The sequence below is a fragment of the Heloderma suspectum genome, chromosome 1 (genome assembly GCF_057233095.1).
Source record: "Heloderma suspectum isolate Gila_16-S chromosome 1, 16-S_ref, whole genome shotgun sequence".
Classification (NCBI taxonomy): domain Eukaryota; kingdom Metazoa; phylum Chordata; class Lepidosauria; order Squamata; family Helodermatidae; genus Heloderma; species Heloderma suspectum.
The window spans coordinates 388,228,885-388,242,007 of record NC_139458.1 but is presented as its reverse complement, the minus strand read 5'-3'; the positions used below and the strand labels follow the sequence as shown (position 1 = coordinate 388,242,007).

The window sequence follows — 13,123 nt, the reverse complement described above, 5'->3', positions numbered from 1 at the left end:
AACACACAACTAACATTTCTCTTCTCCCCCTTCCCCTGCCCCCTAGCCACCATTTGATGCTTTACAACTTGTTCTAGATTCCTGATGTGATAGAGCAAAACCCCCAACAAAAGCTAGTTTGCCAAAGCTGATTGGAGGGGGGGGGGAAAGAGAGATACTCTGAACATGTGCAGTTCCACATACTAAACTCAATTAGATCACGGCACTGTTATCATCAAACAAATAAAATGGTGTTTGCTTCTGCTCTCCCAATGCTAAACACATCACTTGGGAATAAGAAGCATTCTGGAAAGAGATAATATATTTTTTCTAGTAACAATAATAAATTGAGCATCTGTAACTGTGTACATGTCTAGCCACCCAGGCTATTAAAAAAGAAGAAGAACTAAAGGATGCTGTGATGACCAGTGTCAGCCCATGTCAGCTCTGGTGCTGACACCAGACCTGTCTGCCACTACCCCCATCACCCATCACTCTCTAGGACAGGGGTCCGCAACATGGAGCCCACGGGCACATCCAATGGCACGCGTGAAGGACTCTCCAATGTGGTGCCCATGGGCACCCACAAAACCTTTTTAAAATTCTCCCCCCATCCATTTTTTGATTATATGTGCATGGATTTGTATATAACCATAACAATGAATACATATGAAATGCATACAACATTCTAGCAATTATAAGCGGATCAAATATCCAAATAAGTGATATATATATCTGAAGGTGATATATGTATGCCACCTGTTCAAATATTGAAAGCATTGTATGGTCCTCAGTCCATGGCATTATAGGAGGAGAGTGTTTATCCTTCCAATATTGTAATATCAGTCCTTTAGCTGTGAAAAGGGCATGGAGAATCCATTTATGCTGATCATTTTTTAATTTCCATGGAACAGGTTAATAATTCAAAAGACCATGCACATCAGTGAATATTAAAGACTATTCCAGTACAAAATGTATCTGTGTAATAACCTCTCCCCCAAAAGAAGCAACTCCTGGACATTGCCAAAATGTATGTTTTAAAGAAGCATTAGCTGTATTGCACCACCAGCAATTACACAAATTAGATAATCCCTTATTTAAAAGATGTTGCTCTGTCTAATAGACACGGAACAAAGATTTTTGCTGAATGTCAGGGCCGATCTACACTTACGGATTTTTTCGCTTCCAATGAGGTTTCACCGCCCGTCTTTCACACTACGCAGTACCGGCCTCGAATTGGGACTGGAATTTCCTGCTTCCATGCTCCCGCTTTCAATACCTTATATCCTGGTATTTCCCCTTAATGTGCTCTGATTTTCTGCCTTCGCTACCGTATCTGGTCGTAGTCCCCTTCCCTGCCTGTCCATATACGGCGGTGTTTGTATTTCTGTCCAGTCACAGCTCTCGATGGCCCCACGTCGTCTTCTGGCTATCTGATTGCATAGCTTCCTCAACACTCAATGTTTCCTCAGCAACAAGCAAAGGGCTGGAGGTGCACATGCTTGTCTGATCTCGGAAGCTAAGCAGGGTCGGCCCTGGTCAGTAGTTGGATGGGCGACTGCCTGGGAATCAGGCTTCCTGCATTGAGCAGGGGGTTGTTCTATCCCTTCAAATGAGACTAAGTTTTACCCCCTCCTATCCCCCGCTTTGGATTTTTTTTTTTAATTAAGGCATTATCTTCGAAGAATCATGGCTTCTCTGTGATTTTTTTTTCCTAATTCAGGCATGATCTTCGAAGATTCGACGATTCAAAGATGTGAAGCTTCAAATCTTTGAAGATTCGAAAATTCGACGATTTGGAGCTTCAAATCTTCGAATTTTCAAATCTTCGAAGATCATGCCTGAATTAGAAAAAAAATAAATTGTGGACTGCTTGTTGCTGAGGAAACACTGAGTGCTGAGGAAGCTATGCGATCAGTAGCCGGAAGACGACATGGGGCTGTCAAGAGCTGTGAATGTGGTGGGCATGGAATCAGCAGAAACAGGAAGAGTTTCTGATCCTCCAAAGAGAGCCTCTGTCTTTAAGAGCAGGAAAACAGCACAGCGCTCGAGTGTGAACCGAGCTTGTGCATTCAATGAAGCACTGCAATGGGGAAAATGGGTGAGTGCGGATAATCACATTTTAATGTGAGAGCGTTTAACCCAACAGGACACCAAATTCATTGTGATGGCGGGCGCAATGTAGATCGGCCAAGACGCAGCCTAGGATCCATACTTGTGACAGGTAGACACCAAAGCAGAAATCCACTGATTAGGCATTTTGTGGTGGCGCTCACAGCAGTTTCTCCAATTCTGAAATGTGCTCATGGGTCCAAAAAGTTGGGGACTCCTACTCTAGGTGGTCCTGTACAGGCCCTGGACTTTGTTCCTGAGGTTCACTGCAAATTATAAGCAGATTTCCTCCCAAGGACTGTTTTAACCTTGCAAGATCTCATAACACATTTGGAAAACCTTTTCACCCTGCCTTGAGGTGGCCAGGTTTAAGCTCAGAAGAGCCCAGGATTTTAGCATATATTTTAACTAGTTTCATGTAAATGTGTCTTGCTTTTAAGTTGCCACCTGTCCTGAGATCTACCAATAGGACAAGTTAGAAATATAAGTGAATGCATGCATGAATCAGTTAACTAACTGGCTTGTGGCTGCGGAGGCCTAGCTACAAATCCCAAAGGCACAACTGTAGGACTATTCAGAAGAAAACATTTTGTGCCTGAAAAATGTTTAAAGGACTGAAAATATGGTCAGTTCATGAAGAATGATATCACTATGCTGAATATGTATAAAATACACCTTTCCTACTCTATTTCTCAGATTTGTCTTCTCAGTTATATTTTCTAGATGCTTAGAACAGGATTTTTGGATAAGTTTTGTTCTTAACATAAGATAAGGTTTTACACGAGGACACATTATTTAATTAAAATGGAAGGTTCCTACCTCCTAGATATAGAAGGTATACATCCAGAGATATAGCTGCAAGTGTTTTGCCAAAATTAATCAGACTATCTGCATTAAAGAGCAATCATGTGCTGATGGGTGCAATGTTCAAATTAGATGCTCGGTACATTATCAGCAACTGTGTGCCAAGTTTTAATAAATCAAAGTCAGTGACCCTCTCTCTGCTGACTGGTAATGAAATAATTTGGAATTGTCTATGAAAGTGGCCTCCGTTCCCTGCCAGTCTTGTACTTTCTATGCAGGGAACATATTTGATTCTTATTAACAGCCTAAGGGTACCATCCTATGCATGTTTAGACAGAAAAAAAGCTCCGTAACTCCCAGCATTCCCCAGCCAGCTCCCATGGTGGGAATTGTAGGACTTTTTTCTGTCTAAACATGTATAGGATTGTACCTTAAGTTGGCCATGAGTTTATTATTTGTCATTAGTTATATAACTTTGTGTATGCACAGTGTCCTTTGTAGTTTTGTCATGATCTAGGAAGAAGATAACTATAAATCCTGTTTTGCAGATGAGAAATTGAGGCTGAAAGAACAAGTTCATCTTCCCCAGGCCACCATTAAGTAGAGATCTAAACAAGTTTCCTAACAGTGCATTTACCCACTTACCATGTATATTCTCCATTCAAAATGGGCCACCAGGTGGTGATCTGGAAAAATCTGGAACAGTAATTGCCCCCTTCAGTCTACCTCCCAATACCCATTTTAACTGGTCTTTTCTACATGAGGTTTTAACCCGCAATTTTACCAAGGCTTCTGCTTCCGGATTCTTTGTGGGATTAAGATCGGCTCCTTTACACATGTTTTTTTCTATGGCCTTTCTTTCCCTGCTTTCTATATGTTCAGTTACACAACCACTAGGTAGCACTGTTGTATAGTGGAATTGTGCAAATACACCAGGGTTTCATGCCGCCATTCACAGAAATACCAAACTCTCCTTGTTAGAAAAGAAACACGCATACTATAATGGTTGCAAAGCATGGGAGAGGCCCTGGAGGAGGAGGATGTCATGCAAAGCACCTGCAAACTACTGTGAGTGAGGAATCATGAGCATACAATAAATGCCTTGTGCAGAAAGGCTCATTGTTATTCAGTGAATGCATAAAACTGCTTAAAAGGCATAAATCAGGATGTGTTACATTTTGGCTGTAGGAACATTTGGGAAACTACACATCCACTTTGCACTTTTAAGGTCTGCATTTGATACTGGACAGGTGACCATTTAACCATAAATTCTACCACACATCTGCACCTGACAAGTGGTAAAATCCCTCTTACTACTTAGCAGGATAATACTGAAGACCAAGATACACCAGGGTCAGCTTCCCCTGAGCTAGCGCTTTCATCTGTGTGGTTCATTGTCAATCCATAAAAGGAAAACAGATTCCAGTGCCTCAAAGATGTGAACTACCAATGCAAATAACTGACACAGTGAATGGACTAAACAGGCCTTTAAAGCACCTTAAATAAAACACAGGTCCATGCATACATACAGGCAGTACAACGTACAGCATTGCCACAAGTTACATTATTGAGTGTCCTACTGACCTTTGTCTGGTACTAGTTCTCACTGTGATGAACTTGGGTTGTTTCATATTAGCTAGTACATTCTGTTATACTATTCTGATTAGATTGGATGATGATCAGAATACCCTGTGCTTCTTAAATTCTGATGATATCTTGCATATCATCTGATCTTGCTCTGTTTTGTAGCCAACCATCAAACAGAGATTAGAGGTAAGGGAATTACCCATGGGAAACAATTTAATGCAAATCTCTGATAATTTCCCTCTGGAAGCAGGATTGGGTGTTGGAGTGAAGCAGCCCAGTTCTCTGACTCTCTTCTTTTCTTTAAAGCCACCTATCTCAACCTGGCACCCTCCAGAAGTATTGGATTCATGGGTCATGCGGGTCGGGGATGATAATCCAACACTTCTGGAGAGCACTTGGTAGGGGAAGCCTGCTTTAAATGTATGTGAACACTATGACCCTGTAGCAGAGGCCCTGGCCAAGACCCCTCCCAAACAGCAGGACCAGTTTTTTGTTCAAGGTCTTCAAAACACATGGCTCCTCCAAAATACACCCACAGATTAAAGGCGTGAAAACAAAGGATGATTTGCCTGTTTAGCCAAAGGCAGGGGTGGGGAATGAGATTTGGGTGGGGGACAAGACGACCGCTCCCTCCTGCCCTCCACCCTCTGCAGGCCAAATGAAGTCTGTGGAAGAAGGGAGTTAAAATATCTCCCTTGGCAGGCAACTGGATTATCAAGTGGCAAGTAACTAAACGCTGATGGTAAGTTACTATTTGGTAAACTCTTCCTGTTTAAAGAAAGTGAATGCACTGTGTATCTTATCAGGACATCTGACCTGTAATAAAAGGAGGCTGAGACAAGAACTTTGACATTATCCTTAGGAGTGTTTATGGATAAAAGGGAGAAAGATCAAGATAACTGGATGCAGCTCTTTTCATCCAAGGTTGTGAATTTGATTCACGCCTTTGCTTCTTGTCCTGCCATGTGCATGGTATTAAAGTGAAAAGCTTTTTGTTTGCAAATGGCAGTTAGAGCTCATCCTGCTGTTTTAACTGCAGCTGTCCCTAATAGATGAATCACCATACAGACATTTTTTACCCAAGGCTGTTAACTGGCTATTAATCCGCTGTATCTACTTTCAGTTTCATCGCAGAATTAAGATCTGAGCACTACACGAAGAGCGTTTCCTTTCCTGCTTTTCCACTACATAAGCTCTAGGTGGTTATGTGCAGAATAGCACAAATACACAAGAGGAAATCGTGCTTTCTTTCACTTTCACAATTAAATGCTGCATTTCCCCTACTCTAAAAAACCTCACTAAAAGTGCTGATTCGACACAGAAGTGAACCTGGAGGGTCACAATGTTACCTAAAGGACCCATAAACAACCAAAAATAGGGAATGACAAGCACACATAAATGCCTTGTGTAGAATGTCTAATCACAAAGGAACTTTCCCCCCTCTTTCTAGGATACACGCTCCTGTATGTATCCATCGTTTTCAGTTGTTTCAAAAAGGGGTAAAGAGTTGTCTCCACTGTAACAGGGTACTTCCTATGAAGCAAGATTCCTACCCACCTCATCTTATTGGATCAGTTATCCTGTACCAGTCTCAGATAGGGGCTTGAGCAATGGGAACAGTAAGAGAGGAGAGTGCTCCCATCTTACATTTTATTATCTTCAAGTGTTGCAGTGTAGAGTGCTCCTGTTCACTGTTCCACCGAGGGCCACTGAGCACACTGTCCTCATTGGGCTGTTTTGGGTCCCCCACCCTTAGGTTACCCCCTCCATGTTTTTGTAGTTCTGCTAACCTTGAGATTAGCAGAAGTACCAAGCTTGAGGATGCCTCCATCTTGTGCATGAGTGATGTTACAAAAGGAATGACACACATGCCTGAGCATTGGAAACAGAGGGAATGACAGGCTGCCTGTTGATGATATGGCTTATACTATATGGTATAGCAGACTGAGCATACGACTTGGACTAGGGAGAACTGGGTTCAAATTCCTGGTTAGTCATGAAGCTCTCTGAGCTACCTTTGCCTAGTCACTATCTCACAGGGTCATCATGACAATAAAAACATGGAATACACCCATGTGTACCACTTTTTGCTTCTTGGAGGAAGGGTGGCATACAATTGCGACAGGATAGATATGCTGACAAGTAGATATGCTGATCACAGAGCAGATATAGGGTTTTGCTGCCTTCCTAGGATTCCATATCCTGAATATCAGGGAATTGAGGCATCCTCCCTTTCCTAACCACTTGCTGTGCAGGCAAGGGGACACACTGTAGTCCTATTGATAGGGCATCATACCTCTGTTCAAATTCTTTGTCAGCCATAGACTCAGCTATGAATCACTCTTAAATATCTGCTCCCTGTCTGTAAAATGGGAGCAAGGACTGTAAGAGATGTTAAAGCACTTGGTACAGTAAAAGAATTGATGCTTTCGAACTGTGGTGCTGGAGAAGACTCTTACGAGTCCCCTGGACTGCAAGGAGGTCCAATCAGTCCATCCTAAAGGAAATCAACCCTGAGTGCTCATTGGAAGGACAGATACTGAAGCTGAAGCTCCAATATTTTGGCCACCTAATGCGAAGAGAAAACTCCCTGGAAAAGACCCTGATGCTGGGAAAGACTGAAGGCAAAAGGAGAAGGGGACGGCAGAGGATGAGATGGCTAGATAGCATCACGGATGCAATGAATATGAACTTGAGCACGCTCCGGGAGAGAGCGCAGGACAGGAAGGCCTGGCGTGCTATGGTCCATGGGGTCACGAAGAGTCGGACACGACTGAACGACTGAACAACAACAACAACAACAGTAAAAGTGGTATACATCCAAATACAATTTGGTATACATTCCAAAAAAGTTTTTAAAGTGATTTGTCTATAAAGAATGAACTGCCATTTTCACCAACAGAGTTTTAGTATTTGCAACAAAATACAGAAAAGCATATTCTATATTAAAAGCATATTAAAAGGGTGGAGGGCAGAGCAAAAAGATAATAGTAGATAAAAGTACTAATATTCCTTTGCATGATCTCTGAGATAGAACCAGGCTTGTAATTCAATTAACTGAAACATTTTCTAAACAATGCCAATATATATATGTGTGCGTGTGTGCGTGTGTGTGTGTGTGTGTATAGTTGTCCCAACAATGCACTAGATTGACGTTATAGTGGATTCTGCTTCATTAAGGGTGCAAGCCTATGTATGTTTAGGCCGAAAAAGTCCTACATACCAGGGCAAGCTGGGAGTTGTAGCACTTTTCTCTGTCTAAACATGCATAGGGTTGCGCCCTAATACACATTAAACCTAAGCAAGGAAATCTGCCCTATAGAAATTGTGAGCCTGATATGAGGAGGGTAAACATTCATAAGACTTTAGATGAGCTTGGAACATTTTGTGCCATTTATTTATCATTTAAAATATGTATAGGCTGCCTTTTAGGGCCAAACCCTCGCAAGGAAGCTGACATAAAAAGGATAAAAACATAAGGGCGCAATCCTATGCATGTTTAGACAGAAAAAAATCCTACAGTTCCTAACATTCCCCAGCCAGCAATGTGCAACTGTTTTCTGTCTAAACATGCACCCTAAATCCCACAAAATACCTTCATATAAAAACAGCAGGGGGTACAACATCCTAAACGCCAGCACCACACTCAGATAAAAATTAATTAAAACCATTAAAAGAGTAATATAAAATCAATAATTTAAAAGCAGCAGCAATAAAAGCCATTTTAAAAATTCAACCGTGCGTGTTAACTAAAAGCAGTTCAGAACAAATGGGTTTTCAAAGCCCACTTAAAAGCCAGCACTGTTAGGGCCAAATGCACATCCCTTGGGAGGGAGTACCTCAGATATTGGGCTACCACTGTAACGGTCCTGTCTCTAGTGGCTTTTCTAATGCCAACTCGCAGATGAAGCCAGGAAAAAATTAGCATTGCACTTGAGATTCAGCACAGTCACTTCTGAGGCAAGAATGGGAGGATTCTTCCCAGGTTATAAAATTATCTAAAATGTAATTATGACACTTGATTTTTGACAGAAAGAAATTCTGTAAAGTATTTCAAGATGTTATATGCAGAACACGCAATGGAAAAAATGGGGTACCGCAGCTTTGTACAGAGAATAATCTTGCCCAATGAAATGGGGCAGCTGAAAGCTAATTTCTTCTTCTCACCATTGTCCTGATTCCTCCATGATACGCTAAAGTGATAATGCTCCCTCCTGCCTGGGTCACAGGGGTTATGCATTTACGCAACCTATTCAGCAATCCCAACATCTCTCACGTATCTTACCATATTGTTCCAGAGTCCTACTCCTAGAGCAGCAAAATTCTTTCCTGGTATTTCCACTGGTGTCTTCTTTATGGAATACGCTTTATCTCGCTTGCCCTGCAATAAAAATAATTTTTGAATAAAGTATTACTGAATGATAGTCTTGCATTTATTTGCAGAGTCAAAGGTAAAAAAACAAACACCCCAACCATACAAAACCATTTTATAAAATAATCCTGAGAAAGTGGAGGGTGGAAGGAAAGGAAATTTAGGTATTTTCATGTGGCGAAAACTGTAATCAGTTTTGTGCCATGATTATTCATTTCCCACCCAGCAAATGTTTGACATAAGAACATAAGAGCTGTGCTGGATCAGACCACAGGCCTATCTAGTTGAGCATTCTGTTCTCAGGGTGATACACAGCAGGACTTGAGCACCTGGGAGTCAATGGTTTTGTTTTCACTACTTTTAATAAGTTCTATTTTTAGAAAAAAGGAAGTGGAGAGAAGGGCTGTAGTTCAGTGGTATAGCACCTGCTTTGCATGGACAAGGTCCCAGGTTAAATCCCTGGCATCTCCAGATAGACCGGGAAAGATCCCTGGCTGAAACCTTGAAGAATGTAGACAATGCTGAGCTGGAATGTTTAAGGCCGCAATACTATGCATGTTAAGACAAAAAAAAGAAAAAGGCCCACGACTCCCAGCATGCCCCAGCCTGCCATGTTGGCTGGGAGTTGTAGATCTTTTTTCTGTCTAAACATGCGTAGGATTGTGCCTTTAGGTGATGAATGGGGCAAAGTATTTGCTATGTTTTTCATTTGCCCTTTGCATATGTAGAAAATAAATTCCACTTGGCATAGTCCCCCATCCCTACCCCAACCCCGCTACATGGAAAATTGATTTCTTTTGAAGGCTAAAGTGACAAAGCCTAGTTCAGCTGACTACCTGATGTCCTTTCTGGTTTTCTCAGGGGAGGGGCGTGTTGTTGTTTTACCTCAGACCACCAAGTGTGACTCAGAAAGAACAAATGGTTGCAATTCACACTCACTGTCATAAGAGGCATGTCTGCTTCTTGGAGAGGAGTCTGGAGAACTACAGTGAAATCATTCTTCAGGTCATACTTCCTAGAAACCAGCAGCTTTTCCAAAGCATCCTATGCAACAGGAGAAACAGTCAGTTAACAGGATGAGCTCTGTTCCATAACTGCACAGAACAGAGTACAATGCACAGATCTGTCCATGGCTTAACTGAATTTCAGAACTATCTCTACTGCTAATAAACCAGCACAATCAAATTATACAGTCAAAACACAAAAGAAGTAATTCCACAAAAAACATCTTACAGAAGCATCAGAAATGACCCAGCAGCTGTGAGATGAACTGCATAAGCCCACTTTCTTAGAAAGAGCAGGGGCTGAGTACTAGACTTTCCATACCCTGGAGAAATCTCAGATACAAGGACATCCTGGTTAGCTAACAGTATTATGAGAGATTTTTGCCACCTCCTAAATATTCTGACATGCTTTACCAGCACAGACAGCATATTTCATCAGCTTGGTAACAGAGCTTTCATTAGCTATCCAGACTGTTGGCTCCAATGTCAGTGGGGCGGTGAATCAGCTCCGGGTTTCAGTCAGAACTCTAAAGGAGCTATCCAAGGTGCTAGATAGCTCCTTTATACAGTTCTGACTGAAATCTGGAGTGGATTCGCTGCCCCACTGACATCGGAGCCAACAGCCTCCATTACCAGGATGGTATATATCTTCAACTCTCTCCTTTGAGGTTTCTGGAAACTTTGGGTTCTGAGCCTTCCGTTTTTAAGAAACACCAAGCTTATAGCTCTCAGGTGTAACTAATATGTATAGCTTTCTTTCGGCAAGGGCAAAGGGGTAGCAGAGTCATCACTGTGTTATGTAGCCAACTACAAATTGCTCATGAATAGCGGTAAGAACTGGAATCACATTGGAGAGTACTTCAGTGAGAGCAAGTGTGGTCCATGGGAGTGAGGCTTGAAGATGGAAGCACTCAGACTGGCAAAGCTGGGTAAGAAACTCACCCCTTCCCAACAGTAACGAGTGCACACCAAACATGGACAATGGGAACTTACCTCACATCATGAATACAAATAAAGATTGAATAGCACTATTTGCACATTTAAAAAGGACTACGTGACTGATAAATAGCAGAAGTAAAAGGCATGTGTGTAAGATCTTACAGGATTGTATCCAATGACCTGGTTTACACATTACGCTAACCAATGGCTTATTTAACCCATGGTTTGTTATCCTACCCAGGGTTTCTCTGGCAGACAATCAAACAACTTGTGGTTTTCTCAATCCCTGGGTTGTTTGTTTCCCTCCTCCTTTGCTCATTCCTTCCTTGTATCCCAAACATCTTTGTAGTGCTGAAGTACTGGCAAGTAGAGCAGCTGGATCATTTTTTACCACTCTTGCCTGCTGTCTCTGTAGCCTGGTGAAACAAACCATGTACAACCCACAGTTTTGGGTTCACATATAATGACAACCCATAGTTTAAACAATCCAGAGTTCACAACCCAACAACAAACCATGGGTTATCTTTCTGGGTTGTTCATGGTTAACAAACCACAGTTTGTTAGTGTGGCTGGATTCACACATCTCGATAACCCAGAATTCAACAACCCATGGGTTAAAGAAACCATGGGTTAACATTATGTGTAAACCAGGTCGATGTTGACATAATTTCCTTTACAAGTACATGGCCAGTAAATGTACAGGTGGTTTTAATAGGCTGGGGTGGGATGTTGAATTGATTTTTCAATAGACAAGGGCTAAAGCTGACATTACTTCATGACTACTATTTCTGTCTCTTTGCCTAAAGGCATTCCTCCTTTCTCCAGCATCCATCTATGCTCTTTCTTCAGAGCTTCCTCAAAAGGAGGGTTTGTAGCTCAGTGACAGAGCATGTACTTTGTAGCTAAATGCATAAGGTTCAGTCCCTGGTATCTCCTGGTAGGGTTGGGGAAGACTCCTGCCTTGAAACCCTGGGAAGCTGCTTCTAGGGTAGACCAGGGGTAGGCAGCAGGTAAAATGTAGATCTACTGGTAGCTATCTGAGTGGTTTGTGATAGAGTGGCTAGGATTCCTGACTCCCAATCGATTAACAATAGCAGCAAGAAAATGACTCCATCCTGCCTCCAGATCTATACTTCTGAAATGAAGAAAGCTTGTGGTAACCAGGAGTGGAATTTTGTGTGGAAGAACTATGAGATCTGGTACTCAAAACAATTTTCTTTAATGCTACATGTATGTCTTTTGCCCCAGGCTCCAGTTGGTGGATATCAGGGTTCTATTTAAAAAAGAAGACATTCCCACAAGCCCCAAACCAGCCCACCCTGTGGTGGACAGTTTTAAGCTAGAAAGACCAACTGCCTGACTCAGAATAACGCAGCTTCCTAGAGAGATTCCAACTCCTCAGTCATTGATACAAAATTCATTTTTCGCTCTTCGAGGCATTCTACCTTATGCGCACTTGACAAATTAACTCAGTTTGCATAAGCAATAGATTTATTTTGAAAGCAAAGTTGTTCTCATATATCATTTGGGTTTGGGGCCTAGAATGCACAGACACTGTATTCCTAAATGATATTGAATCACTGGCATCTACATTGAGATTACTAGTCTGGGCAAGTTGATTTAGGGCCAACACATCTGATCATCTGTTTTGTGGTGGCTGCTTGAAAAAATATTACCTAACTGATCTGCTCTCTGTCACTGTACGTTCCTTGGAGGATGTGTCTGATATAAATGTGAAAGAGATATGAAGTACTAAAAATAGCTTATGTCAAATGTAAATGATTTTTTAACAAAAATGTACATTGGAAGTAAGTTTTCCCTTCACTAAGGCCCCAATGTGATGCTCACCTGATAGGACCATTTCCATACAACATTATCCAGTCTGGAACACTCATTGAAACAAATACATGGTTTAGGAAAAATATCCCTAGAAAATGCCAAAAGCAAAGCAAAATAAAAATTAAGAATGTTGTTTAGTTCTTCATTCATAAATAGGCAGTGTGTTACAACATGGAGAGGAAAGACGTACACTGTGATTCTTACATGTTTTAGAAACATGTTCTTTTTTAGTCTGCTCTGAGAGCAGTGCTCTCTGTCTGTTGTTTTTATTTATGTATTATTTATTCATTCTACTTGTATACCACTTGAGAGAACAAAATCTCTAAGCGATTTACATGCCAAAGTATTAAAAACCACAATTCATTAAATTTTGAAATCCGGACACTCCTAGATGCCAAAATAGATATCAACCATGAAAAATTATCCAAAATGTCCTATTCAATATGCATAATGTATGACATATTCAATACATAGCACGTACGACAGG

The 13,123-nt window shown here is 41.5% G+C and overlaps 1 protein-coding gene across 7 annotated transcripts in view; it reads right to left on the bottom strand.

Annotated features, from left to right (window-relative positions):
* The window catches only part of PLB1 (phospholipase B1), a 171,572-nt gene that overhangs the window by 125,457 nt on the left and 32,992 nt on the right, over positions 1–13,123 (bottom strand). For all 7 annotated transcript variants that reach the window (XM_084828588.1, XM_084828589.1, XM_084828586.1 and 4 more), the window contains 3 exons: positions 12,646–12,724; positions 9,794–9,898; positions 8,768–8,863 (listed from right to left, as the gene is read on the bottom strand). In XM_084828588.1, the coding sequence (XP_084684714.1) occupies positions 8,768–8,863; positions 9,794–9,898; positions 12,646–12,724 (280 nt within the window). The remainder of the gene's footprint in view (positions 1–8,767; positions 8,864–9,793; positions 9,899–12,645; positions 12,725–13,123) is intronic.